This window comes from Neodiprion lecontei, chromosome 4, assembly GCF_021901455.1.
Source record: "Neodiprion lecontei isolate iyNeoLeco1 chromosome 4, iyNeoLeco1.1, whole genome shotgun sequence".
Classification (NCBI taxonomy): domain Eukaryota; kingdom Metazoa; phylum Arthropoda; class Insecta; order Hymenoptera; family Diprionidae; genus Neodiprion; species Neodiprion lecontei.
The window spans coordinates 35,942,715-35,968,944 of record NC_060263.1 but is presented as its reverse complement, the minus strand read 5'-3'; the positions used below and the strand labels follow the sequence as shown (position 1 = coordinate 35,968,944).

Here is a 26,230-nt window from a genome sequence, read left to right as displayed (position 1 = left end):
TTTTTGGTGAAGCGGCAGACGGCCAGATTATTGATTGCGTCGCCGACTCGGGGGGATTCCGAGTTGGCGAGACGATGAACCGCATTCCTGCTAATCATTGCGTTTCGATTCACTTATACACCGACTTTTCTGCATTTCCATATGACCCCTCTCATCTTCTAGCTTCAATTCATTTTACTCTGTGTGGATTCGGATTGGATCCACTTTTCATTGAGATAAAGAAAAGAACCAGAATTTCTGTATCGAGTCCCATAGCGCGTACCGATTTTCAAAATCAGAATTTTATTGGAATTACAGTTGCACCATGACCCAAATTTCGACATCGAGGTGGATGGATGTGACGTAGATACAACGCGTGATTCAACGCTCTTCAATATTTTTAGAATCCAACTTTCGTAATCCTTTTATTAGAGATACGAATTTTCGATGGTTTGACATGAATACAATTTTGTGGTATAGATGCATACGGAGCTTTATTGCACCTTTCAACGCATTATCTCGGATTCAAACATAGATTTTTTTGTGAAATATTGCATTTGAAATATTACGAGACATAAAAAAAATGTAACATGTAGACGTGAAATACATTAGCGTAACTTATCCTATGTACATATTTAAATTGGATTGTATGTAGGTACAAATACACATATACACTAGTGAGAAAGTTTGTTTGTGGAGATAGTCTTACACCACGGTAAAACTGGAACAAAAAGCGATTGAATTTTTGGGATTGAGAAGCTTGTTTGATAGATCACAAGGACGGTAGGACTTTGTACGGGTTTAGAATTCGATTTGGATCCATCAATTGTTTGAGTTCGTGCATCAACTTGATGGCAGATTCATCTTTGCTCAGATGCAAAAATTGAGTTTTTTTGAACCCGATTCCATGTTCTGCACTCACACTGCCCTTCAATTTAGAAACGTATTCAAAAATAAATGGTTCCACTTGATGAGCTATTTCATCTATGTATTCAGGAATTGAAACTTGCACGTGTATATTTCCATCACCTGAAAAAATTGTTACGTTTATCGTACGAACTTTGCCCAGCTTAAAATAAAAAATTGCTTAACTTGTAATTATGCAATTAAAAAGAACTAAACTATGTCTGTAATTATGACGTTCGTCTAGAGAATTACCGATGTGACCATATCCTGCGATTCGTTTGATACGAGGATCTTTAAGATGTTCACGTAGAGCGTGGACTGTTTTGTAAAAGTTTGGTAAGGGCACAGAAATGTCATATTTGAATACATAACCATCTCGCATCACCCCTTCCGTGATACGTTCTCTGAGTTGCCAAATATTCTGAAAAGATGAAATCTATCCTTAGCAGGGAAGAAAAAAGTTTAAATTGTGTATTCCTGCGCCTCGTGTTGAAAGACAAAAATTAAGTATGAGTGTTTCAAGACTCACTTTAATTTTTGTAGGTTCTGTGGCAATTGTACCATTTTTAACTATTTCTCTTTCCATAGCTTTCTCGAGGAATTGATTAAGTTTCTCTTCATCGTGACGTGTCTCGCTTCCTGCCGTCTCAATTAGCATGTAAAATTCATAGCCATCATTATTTATAACTAGCGGATTCTTCAACCCCAAATTATCAGTACAGACAGACATTGAAGCTCGATCAATCATTTCACAAGAAGAAAGAACCTCCGCTAATTCCGCCTGTGCTAACTGGTAAGTCTTCAATAAGTCCTCAAAACTATCTACACCTGTGGAAATCCAATGATTAACGTATTTTGATTAGAGTTACTTTACAAGCATAAAATGAAGAAATAAAGATACTAAAAGTCAAGTTTGTCCCACCTAGCAAAGCCACGCTCACAGCTTTCGGAAGTGTGGGGCACTGGATGGCAATTTTCGTGACGATACCTAAAGTACCCTCTGATCCGATAAATAGGTGTTTCAGGTGGTATCCAGTGTTGTCCTTCTTTAAGGTATTCAAACAATTTACAATTTCTCCATTTGCCTTCACCTTTTGGAATACAAGAAGTAGGATTTGATTAATATCAAATTATAAACATCAAAGTAACTAGAATCTGTGTAACAGTATCTGCACGATCCGGTAGAATATTAAATCTCAGGTTCTCGATTTACTAATTGTTTAACATCTAACGTACAGCTTCGAGCCCCAACAAATTGCCATGTAAATTTCCATAACGCAACAGTCGAAGACCACCAGCATTTGTAGAAACACAACCACCAATCTGACAGCTGCCTTTAGCGCCTAAATCCAGTGGCATCATCATCCCTGACTGTGCTAAATGATTTTCCAAGGTCTCTAGAATACAGCCAGCTTGGCAGACCAGTGTGCCTACAGATAAAAATAATATGGAGTGAGAAGAACAGGAATTTCACAACGACAAAGAACTTATCGATCCAGGATTTAATAGAAATTGGAATATGGGGCACGGTAGGAGCTGTAAAATCCTGCGAAGGATAGTTACTTGAAATATTATCAACTTCGATAATGTTGTTCATGAGACTGGTCGAGAGAACTATTTCATCGAAAACAGGTACACTGCCGCCAACAAGTCCAGTGTTTCCGCCCTGAGGACATACAGCTAGTCGGTTTACATTACAATATCGGAGTATCTCTGAAACCTCTTCCGTAGTCTTTGGCTTCACAACGAGACGACTGCACCCTAAAAAATAGCACAAAAAAAAGTGATGTAAATCGAAAAAGTTAGAGAAGCGATGTACTCAAAGTCAGTGCAAAATCACGTAAAAAAAAATTGGCATAATTCGTAACTCGCGCTAATTTCAAATACCAATCAAAGCTTTACATTCCTAATAAGAGATGTCGCTAACGGAGCGTCGCGTTTAGTGGCGCGCTCTGTGAAATATTCTTTTCTTGCTTTATCGCACGCAGCGGCACGCACGACACAATCGACCCTTGAGTCTTGTGAACCGACAGACTTGATCTAAAACCGAACGAAGCCACGGTCCATATTCAGTTAGTAGTATAATAATTAAAGTTGAACACAAAACGCGTTAAACCTGTTGACGCAAATGGCGGATAGCGTAAAAACAAAGAAAAATTAACAAAGGATTAAAGAGGGGGTTGAAATAAAAATAAGAAAAAGAAATAAAAGAAATAAATAGAAAAAAAGAAAGAAGGCAGAGAAAAAGTAATCGGAAAAGCTTGTGGGGAAAAAAAAGAAAGACGACGCGCGGCGTCTCCCTCGCGCTCAGCTCCTCCCCTTTTTCCTTCCTTCTCCCACCCATCGGCAAATGCATGAACAACCTCCGCGCAGACGGTGCGCAGGTTCTCTCGAGGCGCGTTGAGTTATACCACCTACCGCAGCTTCCACCACCCACCTCTGACCATTTTAACCCAATCGACGTTGTAACTCTCGCATTCGTCGGGATCAGTTATAAGCCTGTCCTTGCCGAGAAGATCCTCAAAGAAGCGTAGATGGCTGTCGGTAACAGTGGCGTAAGGTCCACGTGTCACCTTGTACCTGACAGCGGTGGGTTCAGGCTTCAGTGTAGCGACGGATTCCGTGGTGAAAAACACCGTTGCCGACTCCTTGATTTTCGGATGCCGCATAGCCGCATAACCGCCCTTCCGAACGTTTCGCAGCTGTCGCAAAACGCTCAACATCATTCGGCGCACTTTTTCTGTAACAAAATATGTACGCACGTCGGTATATTAGCCTGGAATCATTTCTCTACGTCGTTCGTTTGCTCCCCCGCAGCCCTCCACCCGCCCCGCCCCTTTTCCCAAAATTCCACGAATCACCATAAAACTAATAGTAAGTAGTGGTGGTGGAAAAATATTTTCGGACAGTTTCGTCGGCTCGAGACGAATCGTGCGATCCCCGGCGTTCTTCTTCACGTTTCAGGACATTAGGAGTTGAAATTCTCCGCGTCGTCGTCGTTCCGCGCCACGATCGGGGAGTGTACCGGGATGGGAGGGGGGGGGGGGAGAGTACAGTCAACCGCAAAACTTTTACACCGTCCACCTGCACTTCGCAGCTTGCTGCAGTTCTCCGTATAGCGACGTAAATTGACTCGCCTCGAGGAAACATGACCGTGTAATGGCCTGACCGAGCGGAATTTTTACCACTCGAAAACCATCGCCGACAGATTTACGATCGCGGTATAGGTTTAACCTAACAACGAGGCAGTCTCTCTTAGATCCGGGATACTGACTGGGCCGACTGTACTTTACGGGGTAGCGGTCAGTGGCACGGTGGGACTCGAAGGGTGGGGGAAAGGGTTTTATTTTATACATATATATATATATATATATATATATACGGCACAAAAATATGCAGTCACACTACGCAACCGGCGGTCACGAATGGTCAACGTTGTTAATACTCTGCTATGGAATTGTTACATGATAACCACCCAGATTGTGAATACCTACTTTTTATCGTTTTCGTTGGAAAGCAACTATATCGTATAGTATAATAATGAATTTTGGATGAGAAGAGAAGGGAAGAGAAGAAAACACGACGAACGTGCCTTCGTCACACATGGTACCTTTTTTTTTATCCTGTGCCATAATCTGCAGATCTTCGATCGAAGATTGGTTCACGACTTCAACGAATCTTTTTTGTCCTCGCAAAATTTTTATCCTTGATCCAAAATTCACACGTTCCCCACTTTCCTAGATCGCTATTCTGTATATGAAAAAGCAAAGCGATACCCATCTTTCATCGAGCCTAACTCTTGGAATAGGTTGAAAATGATCGTTATTAAATGTTAGATCAGGTCACGGTTACTTCTGGAAAGTACGTGTCAAAACAGTCATCAGAATCAGTCACTAAACAATTATTGTAACGTTAACGAATATCTAGGTCGTCTAATCATTGAGAATTACTGTCGAGTTTTCTGATTGGTTAGACTTCCGTGACGTGGCAAGGTCATTCCGTCGTTCAAATAAGTTGTAAAAATGATTATCCGAAACTTCGTCGATGGTCGTTAAGATGTTGAAAAAAAAAAAAAAAACACAGCCAACTCAATGTCTTCATGTTATATTCAAACTAATTTGGAGTTAATAATAACACACAAAATAAGAGCCCAAAGATAATATTATGCAACGTGTTTTATTAGCTAAAGCAACACGTTGCGTGCGTAAAATTAAACACCGAAGACGAGCGATTCTAACACAATATGTAATTTATGCGTTCCATGATGTAAAATGGAAGGTGTGAAGCTGGTTTTTTTTTGCGCACGAACGACTATGGGAATGTTTTCTACTCTGTAACAAAATTACTTTTCAACACTTTTGTGCACTATAAATATGCATGTTCAAAAGGGTATGGTATTCCAAAATACTGCGAATAATTATACACGTAGTTACATAAAATAAACTTGGTTTCTTAATGTTTATTCATAATTCCTTCATGCTCTGAAACAAAAAAGACAAAAATTGAATAGAGATGCACTCGACTCCCTCTCAATATGTACAGTAGCATTCATTATGTCTCAACTTTTCGGTTAACTTGTTTTCGGTCCAAAAATAAATACGAGCTCGATTCTATAATACGAATTATGTGAGAACGACTCCCATACTTTCAAGCCGGCTGCATCGCCAGTCATTGTCACATAATTCATAGATAATAGATCTCGCATTTTCTTTCGAAACGAAAACAAGTTAGCCGAAAGGTTAAGTCATTAATGAGCAGGTATTTCTGTACCTGTAACGGGTGTAACTCATCGAATTCGCAGTAGAAGCTGCAACAAGTAGGAGCATATACAGAATCGCGCATCGAACAGGCAGGACAAATTATATATCCAGAAAGTTGTACGCGTATAGCAGCTGTTTGTGTATATAATAGTACCGCAAACTAGTTCGTACGTAAATGAAAAACGGATTTAATGGAGTTGACCAAAATCGTTAGCCTCGCGTAGGTATATTCCGATCGCGGATGCACGTGCATACCTATAAGGACATCGGGGAAAAAACACTTGACAAAGCTCACCAAGCAGCGAGAGAGATAAAACCACGAGATCCGAGGGGTTGCAGTTCGGGGTTGAGGGTGAAAAGCCGAGGGTGGAGGGAAGGCACCGAACTCTATATCTCTCTTTCTCCGTGAAGGGTGAGGGCCATACGCGTGCATGAAGTGCAAGGCCGTACATCACAGATATATACTTAGTTAAAGCTCGTCTTATACCTATAATGTACGTATTGTGTTTGTCATATAGATACCTGCAGACGAAATAATGAAAACTGACAAAGTTCGTGATACATCTACAATCTAGGATATTATTCATCGTGGGAATAAGACTAATTGATAAGCCTCACACATATAACTTGATAAAGCTAGCATATTAATTATCCTTTTGTACGAGTAATAATATCGAAGAAATGTACCACATATGCTGATTTCATAACATATACGTCATCTATTATCTTGTAGCATGAGAATGAATAACTTCAACGTGTGAGACATTGTGTGATCGAAATAAAATGCAGAACGTGAAGTCGCGGTGCAAGCCCAAGTATTTCCAAATTTGTGCCTAACCGGCGGTGACGGTGGTAAAATATTTGTAACACAGATGAATTAATGTGAAATTACGATCATTAGCTGACGTTCTGATAATCACGTGAATCGATTAGAATCCAGATTGACTCTCCATTAGGTATGACAGGGATGAGTTGCAACTGTACAATTATAAAGGTATAAGTTATACGACATATACGTAGACACTGTTTGGAGAGAATACTCCTCATAATGCCAAGTACTGCAGTAGGTAGGTACTCTTATTATACAGGTCTTATTGGTATGCATTAATTAAGTATACGGAGGAAAATTTTAAATTATTGCGAGTCTTTCATAAACAGAGTAAACTTCGCTAGCTATACCTACGTGCATAATGAATTTTCATCGTCAGTGTTATTTAGCATTTGCTGAATGAGCGAAGCCTTGGTTTAAGTAAACTCTATATATATATTATGGTAGTGTAAAAGGCCCGTGTGAAGCGAGAGCCATTGACATCCGAAGGCGGTGAAATGAAGTGGACGACATCATCTTACCGCCGTGGTAGAAAAACTCGGGAAGGGTGGAAAAATGTATATAAAGATATGCCTCGTAGAATTGCACACCTCGGCAAACGCACGTATAGGTATACAGTATATTTATGGGATTTTTAACGTCACGGTGACTTACAACTCGAGATCGCAACGATTTTAATTGGTGCAAGAAACTGTATAATCTGCCATGCACCAAAGCCTTACTTCATAGAGAGACTCATCCATTAGCAAATGGCTATGCTGGGGCCACACAGCTGTTGCCATCTAATAATTGAGAGATGTCTACGTTATTCGGTGAAGAATTCTCACGTACGAATCCCTGCACGACGTGCATTCGTCATGGTTATACCCATACGACGTATGGTATATATGAACCACCAGCTATTCAACGCCTCCGCAATCCAAGCATATAACCTATATGGTATATCGTATGTGTATATACGATTCCCATACCTTTACAGAACAATTAATCATACCTCATATACTATATGACGTATATCTAAGACTTTGCAGTAACAAACTGTTCGTCCACAGTGAGAAAAATTTCATTTGTTTAGGGAACTAGAAAAATTCAGTAAAAAAGGTATCGTTAAAAAAAACTGTTTGAATATTGTGGGGATTACGAAAAACGCGGTGGACGTAACCATTTTGCGTTATTGTCGATCCTTTTTTGGTAATTGCAATGTAAAATCAGTTTGTTTGGTTTACTCTACTTTTTTGGTTAAATAAGGCTTTAAAATCAATTTATTGCTGCACAAGCATTAAATTTTCACAACAGTTGCAAGAAAATATAGCAACAGTGATCGTAATGGGAAAGAATAGTAACGGATACTAGACTTTCCGGTAACAGCTAGAAAACTAATTTTCATTTTCTACCTGGAACCATATTTTTCGATTGTGGTAAAAAATGAAAATAGTTAAGGACTGACCGGTAACCGAAACTATTAATTTCTCTCAGTGATATAAATTTTGTGTTCTGTGTATCAGTGTGTGCATTAGGGTGGTTCAAAAAAGAGAAAAAATAATTTTTTTGATCTCATCCCATCGAATGTTAGTATTTGATGAAAAAAAGACCGTCGCAAAATATGAACTCTATATAGCTCAAATCTAACAGATTGCTATTTTAAGTTTTATTTCCCATTGATTTATCATGGGAAAATTTCACCTTTCGATAAAAGTTAAAATACTCGTAAGCTATATCCTTCAAGCTTTCCGAACCTTTATAACAAAGCATGAGTTGTATCGTCATTAGAACACGCTTTACAGTCATCTGAAAATTACCGATTTTTATCGAAAAGGAGAAAATCTATATTGTTCTAATCATGAAAACGATGCTTTGTTACAGAGATTTGTAAAATTTGAAAAATCAACTTCAAGGATCTATAAATTTATTTAAAAAATATTGAATAGTTTACGAGCATTTTAGCTTTTAACGAAAAGCGAAATTTTCCTGTATCAAATGAATGGGAAATGAAAACTAAAATAGAGAGCTTGTTAAACCTGAACTGAAGAGCTCATCGTTTAAGAGGATCTGTTTTCCACCAAAGACCAGAACATTTGAGGAGATGGGAACGAATAAAAAAAAAGCACTTTTTTGAACTGCCCTAGTGTATTTATTATACCTACGATTCTTCATATCTTAAAATCGGATACATAATCTATGTGCACACCTATAATACGATCCTATGTAAATTTTCGTCTCTAAATGCTAGATTATCACAAATTGTATTTACAGATATATGGAGAATCGACGTACAATATGGTACATATACCTAAGGTATAACGACGAAGAATCTATACGGAGATTTCTCCATCGGAACGTACGGCAATAAAAAATTGAATTTTTCATTCCATCAAAATTTTTATATGTGGTTACACCTAATGAGATGAGCTTTAGCGATTTTTTATTTCGATATTTTTCGTTCATGTGTTCTCGAGATATGAATTGTTGAATTTTTTTTTGTAAAAAATTTACAACTTCTTGAAGAATTGACCAAATAGGATGTTTGTTTTCTTGAAATTTTTTCTATCCAACTAGGTATACTTCAAGAAAAAATTTACAAAAAACTTGATCATTATCAATTGCGGTATGATTTTTTCAGTTGAAGCTTTAACTTTACGATTTCGAGAGGTTGCACACTTTTTTTTGATAAATTCTCATACAAAACAATGTTTTTTTCACAAATTATACCGTCGAATTTATCGTGGGATCACATCTCATTCTGTTTTTTCTTTTTCTTTAATTTGATATATCGTTCTGCAGAGTAGGGCTTTTGTATCAAATCAGACGGGAAGATTTCGTTAAATTTTGACTCCCTCCGGAACTCGTTCACTTAATTTTACTATTTTGCAGACTAGGGACTATTTTTCACAAAATTTTCTCAAGTTGAATCCTGCTATCAGTATTAAATAATCCGTCCATATTGCGATGTTTTTTTCTACTAGGTAAGTATACGATTCGTAAGAAAGTCGGCTTTCTTTGTACTTAAATCTAAACTGATGTACATTTGCTAATTTCGGCCTGCAAGAAGGACGAAAAACATGACAGTTCAAAGAAGACACGTTTCAACATTTTAGCAACATTTATTAGAAAATTATCTACAAAGAATCGAATGAAAATTTCATATTTTCCGAAATTAACTTCAAATACGATAGCACAAATTTACATAGGTTTAGATTCAAGTACATAGAAATCCGACTTTCCTACGAATCTTAGGATTTCCTAGTAGAAAAAAAAACATCGCAATATGGAGAGATTATTTTTTTCATATTGATAGCAGGATTCAACTGACGAAAATTTTGTGAAAAATAGTCCCCAGTCTTTAAAATAGTAAAATTAACTGAACGAGTTCCAAAGGGAGTCTAAAGTTACCGAAACTTCCAGTCTGATTTGATACAGAAGCCAGTTATTCTGCAGAATGAAATTTCAAATTGAAAAAAAAATAATAGTGACATGTGACTCCACTATAAATCCTACGGCATCATTTGTGAAAGAAAACAATGTTTTTTATGAGAATTAGTTAAAACAAAAAACAAAACATCTCATTTGTTCAGTATTTCAAGAAGTTGAGAATTTTCGACAAAAAAAATTCAAAAATTCATATCTCAAGAACACATGAATGAAAAACTCGGAAAAAATCGTGAAATCTCTTCTCAGAAGGTGTAATCACCCGTTACAATTTTTATGGAATCAAATATTCGAATTTTTATGGCTGTATGTTCTCACGGAGAAAATCCCATATCTATAACTGTACAAGACAATGAGCTTTTTTTTCTGATAAGATTAGAGTGATATCTGTCCCACGGACTTGACCATTGCTATAAGATTCCCCGCGGTAATCCGCCTATAATATATATATATATATATATAATAAAAAACAACTGTCACGATCGCAGTACGTATATATATATGACAGTTGTTTTCTATTTGTTTTTCCTGTAAATTTAATATGAAAATGAATACATAAAGAAATAAGAGAATGGCGAAGCTCGTCGACGCGATACCGCAGTGCATTTTTATACCTGTTATCGTATACTCGTGTTGGAATTGAAATTGTAAACTCCGTAGGTACGATGACAAGAGTAAATGATGAGCCTCGAATTGTGCAACTTAGGTATATAGAATCGCAAAGTGCAGAACTACAGCATACGATTGCATGGCAAGGTTCATCGAACCAAATCATGCACGTTAGAATATTAAATGATGTTGCAACAGTGCATTCCATATGTATAGGGTGAATGAGAATGGGTTACTTATACGAAGCAAAATTTTTGCACCAGGTTCTTAGGATTCCAATATACATTTCTACGCGTACAACGTTATTATACTCGTAACGAAGTTTCCTCGTATCATACGATTTAATACTTTTTTAATGCGTATATGATAATGACAAAATAAAGTGTGTATTGTCAAACAAGTTTGTGATCGACAATTAATGATTGGTTCAAACAGCTTTAACATCCGTCAATATCAATTAGCGATATACAGCAAACCGAGAATATGGACACCCTTCCTCCCCCCTCTCTGTCCCTCTTCCGCCATCTTTCAACCAGCCAGACGTGTATAGGTATACACATACCTATATACGGGTGACGGTGCTCGAATTCGTCGATCTTCATTCACAGCTTGAGTACGATCACATGCTCTTAGAATATCGATGTAAACAATATTGAACGCGATATCATCATAGACGAGTGGAGTGAATAAAGATAAACGTTGATCGTGACAAAGTGATATACAAATAAACAAGACTGTTTTTCCGTTTGAAATTAATTTTCCAAGTGGCCTAAGATGGTCATTGAATGACATCGCCATGTTTTCTCCCTCAATCTAGCACAGGCATCATGCCCATCATTCGCTCTTATGTAATACAGCTGTCAAACTGATCGTTTTGGTCAATATTTATACAAGGGAGTACCAGCTTAAGGACCTGCCACAACAATTATACATATACACATATATGTATACACCGATACATAGATATAAAGAAAAGAGCGAGAGCTGGAAGAGAGGGTGACTGGGATCGAGGCGTGCTGCGTACGGAGAGAGAGAGAGAGAGAGAGAGAGAGAGAGAGAGAAAGAGAGAAAAGGAGACAGCAAAGCGTATACGAGGTGGCGACACAAGGCCGAACGAGATAGCGAATCGGTAGAGCGAGGGACGGAGAGGGGAGGGAGGGCACGACGCGCGGAGTCCGCGAATGTTGCATTACAATTATTCATGCCCCGCCGTTAGAGCGCGAGTCGTATATCTATACCTATATAGCTACGTGAAGTTTTCCCTCTCCTCGGCCCCTCGCCCCACTCCAGCCGCTCAACGTATATGCATCGAGAATCTGGTCGGGTATCTATATGTATAATAATATACATATACCATATAGGTAGGTATAGCATATGCATACATGGATGTATACCTAGGTATACTATATCTGCGTACACGTAATGCCTATGTAGCAAGTTCCTACCCACACTACGTGCTATACCGTATAGAAACTCGGCGGTGGTCGTTGATCGTCACGTGAGCGTGAAACGCCCACCCCGCAAGCGCGCTCTAGGCCACTATTCTTCGTGGCTACAATTGAGAGAGGCACGAGTAGGAACGAGAGAGACGGACTGACAAAGGGAGCGAGTCGGTGAAAAAGAGAAAGGGAGGGACAGAGAGAAACCGGCTGGTATAGAGCGAGAGCGAAGAGTGGAGGGAGACGAAACCGTGACGGCGACGTCGGAGGAATGAAAAAGGGACGAAGAGGGCGGCTGCAGGGCGAGGGGTAGAGAGGGGGAAACACGGAATTTCGAGGGACGACTAGAGGGGGGGCAGCGGCGACGATCTGCAGGGAGAAGAGCTCTTATAGGTGTTCCATATTCAATTTTTCTCCTTCATTATTTAGAGACCAAGAGCAGCGACTGCCGAGAGAAATAGGGAGAGAGACAAGGAGAGAGAGAGAAAGAGAAGGAATGTTCCTATTGGCGTATAAGTCCGCATATTGTCGGAGACTTGGTTTTTCCGGATCAAGGAGAACCCTGTGGTTGCATCATGCCTGTTACACCTCGAGAGCGAGATGGTATGGGGGGGGGAGGGGGAGGAGGGGAGAAAGAGGGAGAGGGAGGGGATTGTACAAGTCGAAACCTTAGGTGTCTCAGACGCTCCCCTGCACCGAATGTCTCGTACTTATATGCTGCACATGCATGAGAGGCCAGGGAGTCTCACGTGTCAACCTAACACTGATTGATGTTCTCATCTTGCCTGCAGCCCAGACCCTGATTGGTATTATATGGGCGTATATACCTACAATATACAATACGGGTATTAAATGTTTATACGTATATGGGAACATCGCACGTATCTTGATACGTTTCATTTATGGCTTATGCACTTAGTGTCCTCGTGCTGCGCGAGGTTTTGTTTCTCGTCACAATACCGCATATTATACCTCGTAACGCGATACGTTGTATAATACTTGGTAGCAACGGTTTCTAGCAATTTTTTTTTTTTTTTAACGAACAAACTTTTCGAGTCAAGAGTTAAATGATCGTCTGATTTCGTAGTAAGTACGGTGTGAACGTTGGTGCAACAACCTTAAAACGTCAAAGTTAATCATAATAGCAGTTATTAGTCAAAGTTATGAGGATTGATTGTAAAAATCACGTAAATTTAATAAGATTAAAAAAAAAAAAAGAAATGATTTTCAGTAAAATTGAAATCGAGTTACTCTCGAAGTGAACGTTTTTTTTTGGCTTCTCGGAGTATAAGCATCTTCTTTTGGTAGATAAAAAATAGGTCTTTTATTTGCTTGAATAACAGCAATGATAAACTGCAGTTGCAACTCGAGACGCACGTCGAACGATTTATCGTTAGATTCGTTAACGACCAAAACTTGACAAGACGATCAGCTGATGAAAATCATGTGGCCGATGGAACCTCGAAGTGATCCCTGCCCATGGTACAAGTTGGCTTGGAAAATATCTACTATGTAATAGAATAACAAACGTCAGCTGAGTTCAAAGTAAGACAAGATACAGGCATACCTATATAACTATAAGCTCCGAAAGAGCGTGACGTGCTGCACTAATTTTGACCTTGGTGCATGGGCGTGCCAGCGTACCTACGTTTCTAGTGGCCGATGTATACAGTATTTCGATCTCCCTGTTTACACTGGTGGATACGCGAGCCCCCCTCCCCCCACTTAGCCGTGCTGCGATCATACGGTAAACCTATATTCATGCACACTTGCGCACGTGGTTACACGCGCGTAGATTCGGACCAACATACGCGTGTCATCGAATCAGTAAAATATGATAGAACAGGAGAGTAGGCCGGAGGGGGCGAGCTGTGGGAGGTGGGGATTTTGACGTTGGAAAAGACACCAATCGTCGTCAAGGCTCCGACGTTGCGCTCCTGTGTGCGTGGAGAGATTTAATTATCTGCGTGCGGAGGCGAGAGGTGACCGGCCCGACATCTATTCGGATATAACGTTGTGTGAGTCGACCGGCAAGACGCACACAACGTAAAACGGGACGGCTCGCTATTAATAAATCGTCTCCCAGCGGTGTGTGTACGCATGCGCAGGAATACCCTCGCCGAGCCAATTCCTCAGTGGCGGCCGGAATCATTAACCGGTTTCCTTGGCAACCCTGGTCGACCTAAACCATTGGCTGGTTACTTACCCCACCACTATACCCAAACTACACTCCACCGTTGGCAGAAAAAATCATAAATATAGTGTATCATAACATCGAGCTCTTATACTCTAACGCAATATGATATAATTCAGTGGAGATTCCTACTTGGACCGTAATGTGAACGTACCTACTGATATACGTGACGTGCATTGTTATCAATGATTGGTTGCATGCTTGTTAATGTTTTCGCAATGCATTTGGAAATATTTATTTACTCTTACATCGAGTATATGAATTATTGAAAAAATATAAGGAGAAATTGAATGACGTTAATTTTATTGTTAGTTTCAACTTTTCACAAGGATACCAAGCTGTAACATCTACCGTTACGATCAAATGTAGGTATAATTTGTTCTATGTTGTTGAGATGCATACAAGCTCCTCAGAAGCAGCATGTAACGTGCAGAGGTGAGGAGGAATTTATACTCCTGTATTGAAGGGAGTCGTTGAGTGGCGAGAAAAGCTCGGCTGATTCGTGGAGCTAACCCCTACTGCTACCTACCACGAATCCCCTGCGTTCAACTCGGAGGTATAAACCCGGCTTGTAGTCAGCTGGGCCAGGGCCGTGAGTAGAAGTCGGTGCCCCGTTTTATTGACTCGCTGCAGGAGGTAATTACAGTTTCAATTAACGGCACAACCGTACTGTGCAATTAATGTTGATTTGAAAAAGAGCGGTAGATCAGTTAGGCAAATGCAATTAAAAACCGTTATACCCTCAAGTTATACCCAACATTCAGATCCTACAAATGCGTGCAAGTACGTCAATATATCACATCGCAACGTGATATGTCGATTGTATGCAATTTTTTTTTCCATGATATAGGTAGGTATACGCAACACAACATCAGACTGAAAGTTTGAAACAAACAACTTTGCAAAGTTGACAGATTTTCTTTTACGGCTTAAAAATCTGTCGCGACAGTCGCAAAATCTTTTTCCCCGTTTTCGACGAAATGTCATTACTGGACAAAAGATTCAGCAACGACGAACCTAGGACCTGGTTCTTCCCAATCTCCGAAAACTGCCAAAGAGAATTCAACAGAAACGAATGAAATTTTCAAAAACATGACAATCGAAAGAAGCGTACCGTTCGAAACCACCTGATGCGACGGCCCTGAGGCGGGAGTTTACACCATCAGGTCTGCTATGGACCTCTAGACGGTGTGTATATGCGTCGCGCATGAGTATTAGACGAACGACGCGTATGCTGGGTTCGAGTGTGTGCAGGCATGCGCCCATAATCCGAATATCGGAGGCCCCGCCCTTCGCTCGGTGAACGATGCCTCTGGGATTTGTCCACGTCGGGCCAATGGGGGACAACGGTTGCAGCTCGATGGCCACACGACGTGGAGGGAGAGGTGGCGAGTGGGCGAGGGGCGTACAGGGGCAGGGGGGGAGAGAAGGGTCGGCGTTCGAGAAGGGGAAGGCGAGGGGTGCCTCGCTCACAAAGTGGGAGGCAGACAGCGAGTGAGCGCCACTACCAACGCTTTCAGGTTTCGACGTCAACTCTGAATATTATTTCTAAACCGATGTTTTTCCCGGTTGCATTTCGCGTTATTTCACATTCTCGTATTATTTGACACGTAGTTGTTCGATCGTTACGTTTGGTGTGTTTAAAAACGTGCTAAATACCGCCGCGCAGTCGCTGAAACGGTGTTAATACATGGTGAGTAGGAAATTATCGAGATTTGCTTTGGTGTGCGACGGTGTTGGTTCCTACATAGCCGTCGACGGCAGCCAGCCGACGGCCAGTGAGCTAGTCCCAATCCAATATGTCGGAGAGCAGGACGCCTTCCAACCTTATCACCTCGGTTCTAACCTACTCTCGGTTCGTCGGTCGTATACAAGATATCTGTAAACGCGCTATCCGCGATCGTGATACACGCTACCGCGTGTTGCTATTGTTATTATCGTTACTATTGTTACGATCCATTATGGCGAGATCTGTGTTGTCACTCACACCCCGCTTTTACTAATTATGGAGGTTTTGCTCGGACGACATTTTGTATTTTGTTATTCCAAGATGGACACGAGGCGAGAGATGGCTAGCTATCCACCACTGCTCTCGCACCACTCACGCACACACACACACTTACATGCTACTCGCAAGGGGAGCCATACATTGTATGCATGCTGATATATGCGTTCGTTTTTGCTAAACCCAGGCGATACGCGTATTCTGGCATGTGTATGTACGGACATGCATGGATGTGCACATGTCGCGTTCAAACACTTGCAAACTTCTTGAAATAAAAGTCTCGGCAGCAAACGTGGTTCCAAGTTCAAACAACGTGCAGAAAACACGACCTGATACACAACAATTTGGAGAATGCCGGGCTAGACATTGTTGAATGTTGCTAGAATTGTATAAAAAAAAAAAAATTGCTTGTTCACGCACTGGGTTGAGATTCACTGACTAATTTCATCTCTGTCTCTCGCAAGTTCCACTCTATTTACAGTTTCACCGTCTCACTTCCTCTAACCGCACGTTCACCCCGGAGAAAGAAACATATGCACCAGTGATACTCATTATTCACATGAAACTTGGGTTTTACTACTGACGCACAGCTGTTTTACGTTGCTCTTCATTTGTTACACTTCATTCTCCTTAGATACCGTTCTTTTTTCAAACTTGAGAAATTTCTTGCAAACGTGATACAAGCATTCCTTATTTCAGCCTTCTCGTTACTTTACAATATTGATTTCAAACATATGTCGAGCATACCTTACAAGACTTATTAATCATTTCGAAATTAGCTTTGTCAGGGCAATATGCAATGCTAAGAGCAATACAGGTAGATGGATATTATCCTGAATTTAAAAAATTCCCAATATCTTTCTTATTTTCGGTTCATTACACTCCAAGTTCAGCAAATACTAATCGGCGATAGCATCAATGCACATAATGTGTTTTCTCAGATCACGTGTTCAAGATATAATAATGTAGATTACCCACGTTACGTTAGTAGAATCAAGTAACAAACAGCCTACATCATATATATTATACCTATAAGTTATTCTTTTATCCATCCTTACGTAGTTTGCACTTGACCTAAAATCATATTGCAGCACTTTGTTATCATTTTGAAATTAGTCATAACCTCTATAACCTTTATAAATCGTAATTATGTATAGATTGATTTACTGGAAGAAAAAAACTTGCTATCAAATTATAACATACTACTCACCAAAATGTACCGAAGACTCTTAAGACAGTGGTCAACTCTCTTCCTGACGAAACTGCACAATCAAAAAGAAAATACAACTCTTGAGTAAAACAAGTCATTTGATTATTTAAGTGTAATAAACCATTATCTTTGTTATATAGATACGGTTATGTAACGATGAAATTAAAGATAGATGGAGCTGCTGTTTATGATTAAAAATTCAAAGACCCATTATAAACAATCTGTCAGAGTACATTTCAATTATAAGTGTATAATCATAGTGGATTCAATCTTTAGAACAAACTTGAATGTCATTCTATGCAAGAGCATGGTTTGTATGGAGAATAATAATTCAGGAAAGGAAATCTGCCTTTGTGTACGTAATGCATTTTTGTAACGTTTTTTTTTTTTTTTTTACATTTCATTGAATTTCAGATTTGTCTATGCGACAGAAAGATGCGGGTGGAAAACAATAAAGAAATCAAAATGGCCAAGAAAAAGACAACGCTGTGCAGCAAGTGATCTTCATAGTTCAGCTAATTTTATACATAGGAATAATAGTAACTTGTCTCGAAAGTTTGAAAGCATTGTTGACCTGCGATAAACTCAGTCAAAAATGACGGATGTTAAGCAAATCGAGATTTCCCAACCTCAGCAACCACAACAACAACAACAACAACCACAACAACCACAGCAGCAACAGCAACCACAACAACAAATGATGATGACAACTCAAGACATGCAACAGCAAAACGTTCAACAACAACAGCAACAACAGGTTCAACAGCAACAGCAACAACAAGCTCAACAGCAACAGGTTCAACAACAGCAACAACAAGCTCAACAACAAGCTCAACAACAACAGGTCCAACAACAACAGGTCCAACAACAACAGGTCCAACAACAACAGGTCCAACAACAGGTCCAACAACAACAACAGGTCCAACAACAGCAACAGGTACAACAGCAGCAGCAACAGTTACAGCAGCAAGTTCAACAAGTGCAGCAACAAGTCCAACAAGTACAGCAAGTACAACAAGTACAACAACAACAGCCAGGGAATGGGCCACATAGCGTTGTTCCTACACAAGTCCAAGTTCAACCTCAAGCGGTAGCGGTCAGCATGCCACAGCAAGTATGTTGGTGAAGGATTTATGTAAATTAGAAAAAAAAATATAGCCATCTATCGGGAATATGTAATAACATTTGAAAACGTTGGATTATTAAATGCTACTTTGATATAGTTGCAGGGTGCAGTGACGGTATCTATGCAGCATCAACAGCAGCAGCAGCAGCAGCAAGGTGTATCAATGACTTTATCAGGACAACAGGGTGCAACCACAATAACAACCATGGCAGCTCATCCCCAAGCTGTTCAAGTGATACAACAACCTATACAGAATCAGGCGTATCATTTGCAACAACTTTATAATACTCAGGGACAGCCGCTAATAATGCCAGGCAATATTGCTCTTCATCCGGCAGGAATAAATCCCTCGTCTATACAGGTAAATATCAATGAAGATACTCGTTATTGTATACACAGATGATAGAAATAATGCGAAATTGAAATTCCTGTTTGAACGATGTAAATTGAAATTGAATGATTGACAGGTAATAACGGCTGGAAAACCATTCCAATCTACGACACAATTAACACCACATATGCTGGCAACATCTTCCAATCCTGGACAGGGAGGTGGGCATCCAGGAAGTGGAGGTACTAAAGTGCAAGGCTTTCCTGGCGGATATCTCCCTGTTCCAACATCTGCCAATCCTGGTGGTGGGCAAACATTGGTTTTTAGTCAACTTGGAGTTCTTGGCTCACCACAACCTCCGCCCACATTGCAGCAGCAGCAGCAGACTGCTAATAAACAAGACCAAGTGCAGAAGGTAGTAAATAAATGAATGATTGGGTTGGATAATATCTATACCAAGGGAATTTCAACTGAACGAAGTTTGATATGTGTAATTAAAGTTTGGCCGTGTAATGAAACGAAAATCGGCTTACTAAATATCCAGTAATGCCTTGTCGTTGTGCTTCTAACACTGATATTTTCCAGTATACTACCTGTCCAACGGGAACTGCGACAGGCACACGAAGTGGAGGTATGCAATTTGCCCCCTGGCCGTTTGCTCAACAAGTTGCCTGGACAGGGCTACAACCGCAGACTCTCCTAACTCCAAATCAGATTTTCATCAGAGGGCCAGCACAACAGGATATGTTTATTCAAAGTCCACAGCCTATCCAGACTCATAATGGTTTGTGATACACAAATTATATTAAGAGTATGAATTTTTGAAAAACGTAAATGATAAAGAAATCATTTGCAATTCTCGATGTGATTGTTTTTGAAAATATTAATATATATATATATATATGTGTGTGTGTGTGTGTGTGTGTATATTGTATGTCTTAGCTATGGCGACGCAACAGCAAATACAAGGAGTACAGCAAATAGCTGCAGCTGGGGGTAAACCAAGAGTAATTGACTTGCAACAACAACAACAACAGCAACAACAGCAAAGCAAACAAGGAGGTGGTAGCCAACGACCACTCAACATTCTTCCATCTTCACTGCAAGGTCCAAATATTCGACCTGCTAGTTCAGTTTCTACGCAGACCGTTCATGGCGTACAGGCCACAGTACACGTACAGGTAATTATCAAAATTCAGCAATTGACCTTATTTCTTTCCTTAGGGAACCTTAACGAAGATGAGGATATTGGTTAAGGTACCACAATCGACATGCTACATTTTTTAATTTTTGTCGACCGAGAATTATGTATAACTATTCAACGGTTTTTGTTATATGGTTGCTGTGATGTATTTTCATTTTTTATATAGGGTGGAAAAGCCGGAGGCGGAGGTGGCAAAGGTAGAGGTAAACCAATTATCCGAACAAGCCCTGGACCAAATGCAGCAACAGCTACGACCAAGGCGGATGCTGCTAATCAAACAAAATCTAACGTACATCATGCTACAATGATCATGCAGCAACATACTGTTCAGCAACAGCAGCACCACCAGCAGCAATTACAGCAACAAGTACAACAAGTTCAGCAACAAGTGCCACAGGTGCAACATGTTCAACATCAAATACAACAGCAAGTCCAACAGCAACTGCAAGTACAACAGCAACAACAGGCAGGAAATGGACCACATAGTGTCGTTCCTACGCAAGTTCAAGTTCAGCCTCAGCCAGTTACGGTCAGCATGACTCAGCAAGTACGTTAAATAATTTCTTGAGAAATTGAATCCTACCAAATGAACCAAATTTTATGCCGAGAATATTTCTACAAACTGCAACCTACGTGCCACCAAGTTTTCATTCTCAGCATTTGTACAATACGCTTGGCTCACATAAAAGTTGTGTGGATTGGTGCTGACTCTCAGCAGGGGGCGCAAGCGTGCGATTTGTAGAAATATTCTTAGTATGGTTACTTTAAAATATCGACGTTGAGACCAACGTTTTCAATATTTGAATTCAAACAGTTGCAAGGTGCAGTTAGTGTGTCAATGCAACAGCCACAACAACAGCAACAACCAGGTGTTGCTATGGCTTTGTCGGGACAACAGGGTGCAACAACCATAACAACTATGGCGGCGCATCCTCAAGTTCAAGTAATTCAACAACCGATGCACAGTCAAGCCTACCAGTTACAACAGCTTTACAATAATCAAGGGCAACCGCTAATAATGCCGACGAAACAACAACAACAGCAATATCAACAACAACAGCAAGCCCAGCAGCAAGCGCAGCAACAACAGCAAGCCCAGCAGCAAGCACAGCAACAACAGCAAGCACAGCAGCACCAGGCTCAACAACAAATCCAGCAGCAGCAGCAACAGCAGCAGCAGCAGCAACAACAACAACAACAACAGCAACAACAACAGCAGCAGCAACAGCAACAGCAACAACATCAACAACAACAGCAGCAACAACAGCATGAAAATATGAAGGCTATTAAAAAAGAGGACAATACAACCATATCGCAAATGGAGGTCACTATAACTCAGACTGACAATCCTGGTTTGTACTGAAAAACTACTTCTTCAAACTTATAATCCTTTATAATTCTAAAAATGTTTCGAAGTAACTGGTATGTAAACCTGTTTGCAGAAGTCGAACGCAGCAAAAACGGGATCAAGGATGAGACGACACCTACAGTAACTCCAAAGTTGGAAGATAGAGGATGTAGTAACCCTCTTGCAGGTCTTGCTAACGCTATCAATTCTATTTCAAATGGAGTAAGCACAGAAGAAACTACAGTATCAGTGCCAGTACCACCTACTGTGACTAATAAGCAAGCACCGCCCAAGGCTATGGTCAAACCACAAGTGCTTACGCACGTTATAGAAGGATTCGTCATTCAAGAAGGTAAATAATGACAATAAACTCATTGAAATAAATTATGTCCAACTAAATTTTGTACACCGTTTCCGGAAAAATTAAGTGCAGACAGATGTTTGGAGTAGTTGATTGGTCGGTGGCTAAAAATTTACCTTTTATAGCTTCGGAACCATTTGCTGTAAATCGATCGTCATTGACTGGAACAGTGGGACAAGTTGGACATGATACGTCAAACCCATTGAACAGAAATAACATGTTATTAACAGACAAAGAGTCCATCGACGAACCTCCCAGTAAGTTGAAGTCTCAGATTATGAATTCGAAAAGAAAAAAAAAAACATCTAGTAACATTGTATGTGCCCGGTAACTGATATATAATACATCTTGTAGGGAAAAAGCATGCGCCTGATTATTCGAATGATGGAGATGGGAATGGGGCAATTGTTACAAAATGTGAAGCCTGTGGAAATTTATTGGAAGACCACAATGGAAAATATAAGAAGTCAAAGCGCTTCTGTTCTGTGCTCTGTGCAAAGAGGTAAGAATTCTAGGCCTTTTCATTGTTACAATAAGATTTAGGCTCCCAGCTGTGGAATCGAATTTTCAACAAGTTATACACTTTTAGCAAAAGAAAGGAAACTAGCGATCGCGATAACGGAGAAAAGGAGTGGGCAAAAGTGGACACAGAGTCCAAACTTAACAATGGAGATACGATACGGAAAAATGGAGAAGACAGATCAACATCCGTTGCAAACATTACTGGCACTATTAATGCAGATGATTCGGCAACGCGGATTAATCCTGTGAAGTGGACGGTAAGATAAAAATCTTTTATAACCCCTACTCAAGGATCTGGTTTATTCTAAGACTGTCTGTCTCTGTCTGATCAATAGGTGAACGAGGTCTGCGATTTCATACGCGGTTTACCAGGATGTGCTGATTATGCCGAAGACTTTGCAATTCAAGAGATTGATGGTCAAGCCCTCATGTTACTAAAAGAAGATCATTTGATGTCAGCGATGAGCATCAAGTTGGGACCAGCACTAAAAATTGTTGCCAGAATTGACTCCATGAGATTGGACTCGAACTTGTCCCCGTCAATTCCATCATCGAACAACTCTTAAGAGCCATAATTAAAACAAAAAGTGTTCAAGTTCATTGATGGTGCTGAGAACTCATGACTGTGTATAGGGTTCTTAGCAATATACTCTCTCAAAGATGATATTACTGGGTTTAACAAATGATTATTGTATGCAATATTTCATTTATCGTTTCAGATTATTTGCTACAATTTCTTTGTTCGGTCATTCATTTATCGGACTTTTGCGAAAAAAAAACTCTTATCAAGTAGGAGCACAAAAAATTTAATTTTGAGTATCTCATGGTAATAATTACTAATTTTGGTGTAAATAATTCATTGGCAATGTTCCTTGTATTACACATACAGTCAAGTCCTAGAAGATAAATAGACAGTGTACTAACACGTTAAACAATTAAAATATACACACGAAGTTTTATTCAAAGGAACTACATTTGAGAAGAGAACTTAAACTTTAAAATGAAGTGACTATTTTTGAAACTATAACTTCGTACTTATACTCGATCAGATCTTAAATGACACGTGAAATTTGCACCTGATATCATGTATACTAAAGTATTATATGATAGCATATAGTACACATATGACGATTCTATAGACTGCTAAAGAAATATTGATATACGTGCAACCTTTTTTTCTAACGGGCTCTTAGATATGGACATAACGATTGGTGCAAAGTGAATGATATCAAGAGGATTCTCTAGGCTAAGGATATGTTCTAAACGTGAAAAAGAAATTAATGGAAGAAAAAAACTATAAAACTGCCGAATATTCAGAAACATACACTACAAAAACTTTAGTGATTTGTGGTTAACTAAGCATGGTGGATACATTTATACTATACTTATTATAGCATAAGAGACAAGTACAGCCATATACCCCATGTTAAAGTTCCCTGCTATTTTTCATCAACGGGAGCTGATTTTATGGCTCACATTGTAAATATAAATTCTAAGTATAAATTGTTTATTTAAAATACCAAATTTTATAACGTGAAATCATAGAGATATACTAGTATTAAATCGAGGTTTATTATTCGTCGTCGTGAATTATTAATAATTTTGAGTGGTAATAAAAATAATCACAGCTCGAATTGTGTACAAAGTACTTTACCTGACCATTATATTATTGCGCAAGATAATTAATTTCTGAGAGTTTTCTTTTTCAGATTGTAAATTCTAAATTTTAATAAGTATCGTTACAAAAACACATTACGTGAATATTTCCTTAAAATAATGCCAAACCACTTTGTAAATGTACTTACAATTTATGGTGCAACGAGATTAATGGTCCATCACACGGAGCATACTAGGCAAGTCGGAGATGTATACATCGTAGTGTAAGCCAGAACCGATTCTTCGTGTCATGTCAATATCTATAACGAAAATAGAACCACTTGCAAAATTTACTAGTTTCATCTAACACAAATGATATGCTTCAGATTTCTTTCGCACATACCTAGTGTTGAAAACGCGCAAGATATTTCATTGAAATAATCAATGATAATTGGCTGAATATTGTACTAGCAGCCTGCTGTATAAAAGTGCACTGAAAACTAATCAATTGAAACGAACTGAACAGGATCAAAATGTGACACTTTTTCCAATGTTTATTTTATGAAAATCAGTCTCTTTACAGCCTAGATTTCAAAATTATTATCACTAAAAGTGAGAGTAATAACTGGATATTGAGAGATTTATAGCCATTTTTGGATAACTAATTAATAAGCGTTGCTGATACTGTTAAGAAACATTGTTGTTGCCAACAATAGTAGTTGAATATTGAAAGTACAAATCTAAGTATAAAGTTTAACGGCTCTAAGTAGATACAAGAATTGTTATTGAAAGTTACATAACAGCTACTAGGTACAGCTATAAGCATTATGGAAAAAATGGAATCAAAACAGGTGAAGGAATATAAAATAAATTACCTTTTTTTAATTTCAAAGCTTTTCAATTTATTATTTAACTGATTGTTATTATTTCTGGGACTATTAGGTAGGTGGAGCGAAATAATGCGTTGACAATGTGCGAGGACTATCAGGCTACATAGTCTCCTGCGTATCCGTGCTTACTCCTTCGCTGAGCAATAGTTTTTCATTTTCAAGCCTTAGCTGCATTCGTCGCGGTCGAACCACTGTGAAATAATTGTAAGCTCGTACTGCGATTAAGCATGCTCCGCCCAAGGTTACGGCAACACATGTAAGCACAAAAGTTTTATGCAGTTTGTCGTACAACAGATTTTTCGCATTCTTCCTCATTGTCGAATTTAGTTATTATTCAACTTCCTTCTAACACGTAAAATCGGTGTTATTTAACGGATCACGTTGTTCGACAAATCTTCCCTGAGACCGTACCACGGAGGTTAACGAAGCATGTAATGACACTCACAACCATTTTCTGTCTGCTTGAAACGTTTCGCGAAAATTGGTCACATAGTTCCGTTCGAAGTGGGTAGTTGGCGCAGCAGTCTATGAGCTAGAATAGGAAGCTAGAACAACGAATGTGAGGATCATTTCCATAATTGATAAATGTGATGCCGACAATGATTCAGTCAGTGGATTTTACTTCAAATTGACAATTAAAATTAGTTATGAACCTGTCTGTTAGGACTGTGGGTTAAACCCTATGTCCATTGTTAAACGGCTCGTCGATAAAGAAGGTACCGGATCACTAACACGACATGTTATACCCCGGGCCCAGTTACCAGCCAAGAAACTGGTCACGAAAATATGCCCAGGGATACCCCGGTGAAAATTTCTACGACTAGGAATTTTTAAAAAAATTTGAACATTGCGTATTATTTTGTGGAAAATTGTAAGTATAGTTTTTAATGAAGAATTGTTAAATTTATATAAAAATTGTACATATTAACAGCTAAGAAAATACGAGAACATGTCTTCGATTCTCTGCTGTATCTTTGGATCCGGAGTACGATGTAATCTCAGAATCGATTTATAGGACCCATCCTTGACCTCCAGCAGCTCTACAAAGATAAACAGAATTGTTACATAGGACAAACAGCTGCGCGAAACATGTTATTTTTTTTCGGATTTTCACCAATAATAATTGTCGAAGCGTTCATCGCAGTGTCATTGGATTATGGGCAATCGTTTTTTCTTAAAAAAATATATTCCATATGGCTGATGTAAAACTCACTTCAGATTCAACCGTTTTTCATTATGAAGTCAAAATTCATTGCAGAAATATGCGATAAAAACATAAATACAGCTTCTAATGCTTATCTAAGAATTTGGTACTACAAAACCTTATCTCAGATTTTGGTTCAACAAAACCCTATCTCAGAATTGCGTTGAATAACATTGTATGTCCAAAGTGATCTTTCAGGATATACGACGTTTTTGTACGAAATTCTAAGATGAGGTTTTGTTGAACAAAAATCTGAAATAGTATATTGGTGCTCTCAGCCGACGATATAAA

The 26,230-nt window shown here is 39.2% G+C and overlaps 2 protein-coding genes across 6 annotated transcripts; one reads left to right on the top strand and one right to left on the bottom strand.

Annotated features, from left to right (window-relative positions):
- Positions 1 to 376: 376 nt before the first annotated feature.
- LOC107219585 (D-2-hydroxyglutarate dehydrogenase, mitochondrial) lies at positions 377 to 24,345 on the bottom strand. 3 transcript variants are annotated; one of them, XM_046738587.1, is made up of 10 exons: positions 24,249 to 24,345; positions 24,055 to 24,165; positions 17,358 to 17,409; positions 3,323 to 3,625; positions 2,449 to 2,646; positions 2,122 to 2,315; positions 1,808 to 1,976; positions 1,415 to 1,713; positions 1,138 to 1,321; positions 377 to 1,008 (listed from the first exon to the last, which is right to left on the bottom strand). In XM_046738587.1, the coding sequence occupies exons 4-10, from the start codon at positions 3,609 to 3,611 to the stop codon at positions 752 to 754; spliced, it is 1,590 nt and encodes a 529-aa protein (XP_046594543.1). In that variant the 5' UTR covers positions 3,612 to 3,625; positions 17,358 to 17,409; positions 24,055 to 24,165; positions 24,249 to 24,345; the 3' UTR covers positions 377 to 751. The 3 variants fall into 3 exon arrangements, with proteins under 3 accessions (XP_046594543.1, XP_046594541.1, XP_046594542.1); XM_046738585.1 differs by lacking the exons at positions 17,358 to 17,409; positions 24,055 to 24,165; positions 24,249 to 24,345 and adding an exon at positions 4,496 to 4,532; XM_046738586.1 differs by lacking the exons at positions 17,358 to 17,409; positions 24,055 to 24,165; positions 24,249 to 24,345 and adding an exon at positions 4,496 to 4,532 and having other exon boundaries at positions 1,138 to 1,306.
- LOC107219569 (polyhomeotic-proximal chromatin protein) lies at positions 15,630 to 23,883 on the top strand. 3 transcript variants are annotated; one of them, XM_046738575.1, is made up of 13 exons: positions 15,630 to 15,835; positions 17,772 to 18,471; positions 18,581 to 18,844; positions 18,951 to 19,229; positions 19,400 to 19,598; positions 19,757 to 19,995; positions 20,185 to 20,565; positions 20,833 to 21,370; positions 21,461 to 21,718; positions 21,853 to 21,984; positions 22,082 to 22,229; positions 22,317 to 22,506; positions 22,585 to 23,883. In XM_046738575.1, the coding sequence occupies exons 2-13, from the start codon at positions 17,953 to 17,955 to the stop codon at positions 22,813 to 22,815; spliced, it is 3,378 nt and encodes a 1,125-aa protein (XP_046594531.1). In that variant the 5' UTR covers positions 15,630 to 15,835; positions 17,772 to 17,952; the 3' UTR covers positions 22,816 to 23,883. The 3 variants fall into 3 exon arrangements, with proteins under 3 accessions (XP_046594531.1, XP_046594532.1, XP_046594533.1); XM_046738576.1 differs by lacking the exon at positions 15,630 to 15,835 and adding an exon at positions 15,928 to 15,997; XM_046738577.1 differs by lacking the exon at positions 15,630 to 15,835 and adding an exon at positions 17,262 to 17,441.
- Positions 24,346 to 26,230: the final 1,885 nt, after the last annotated feature.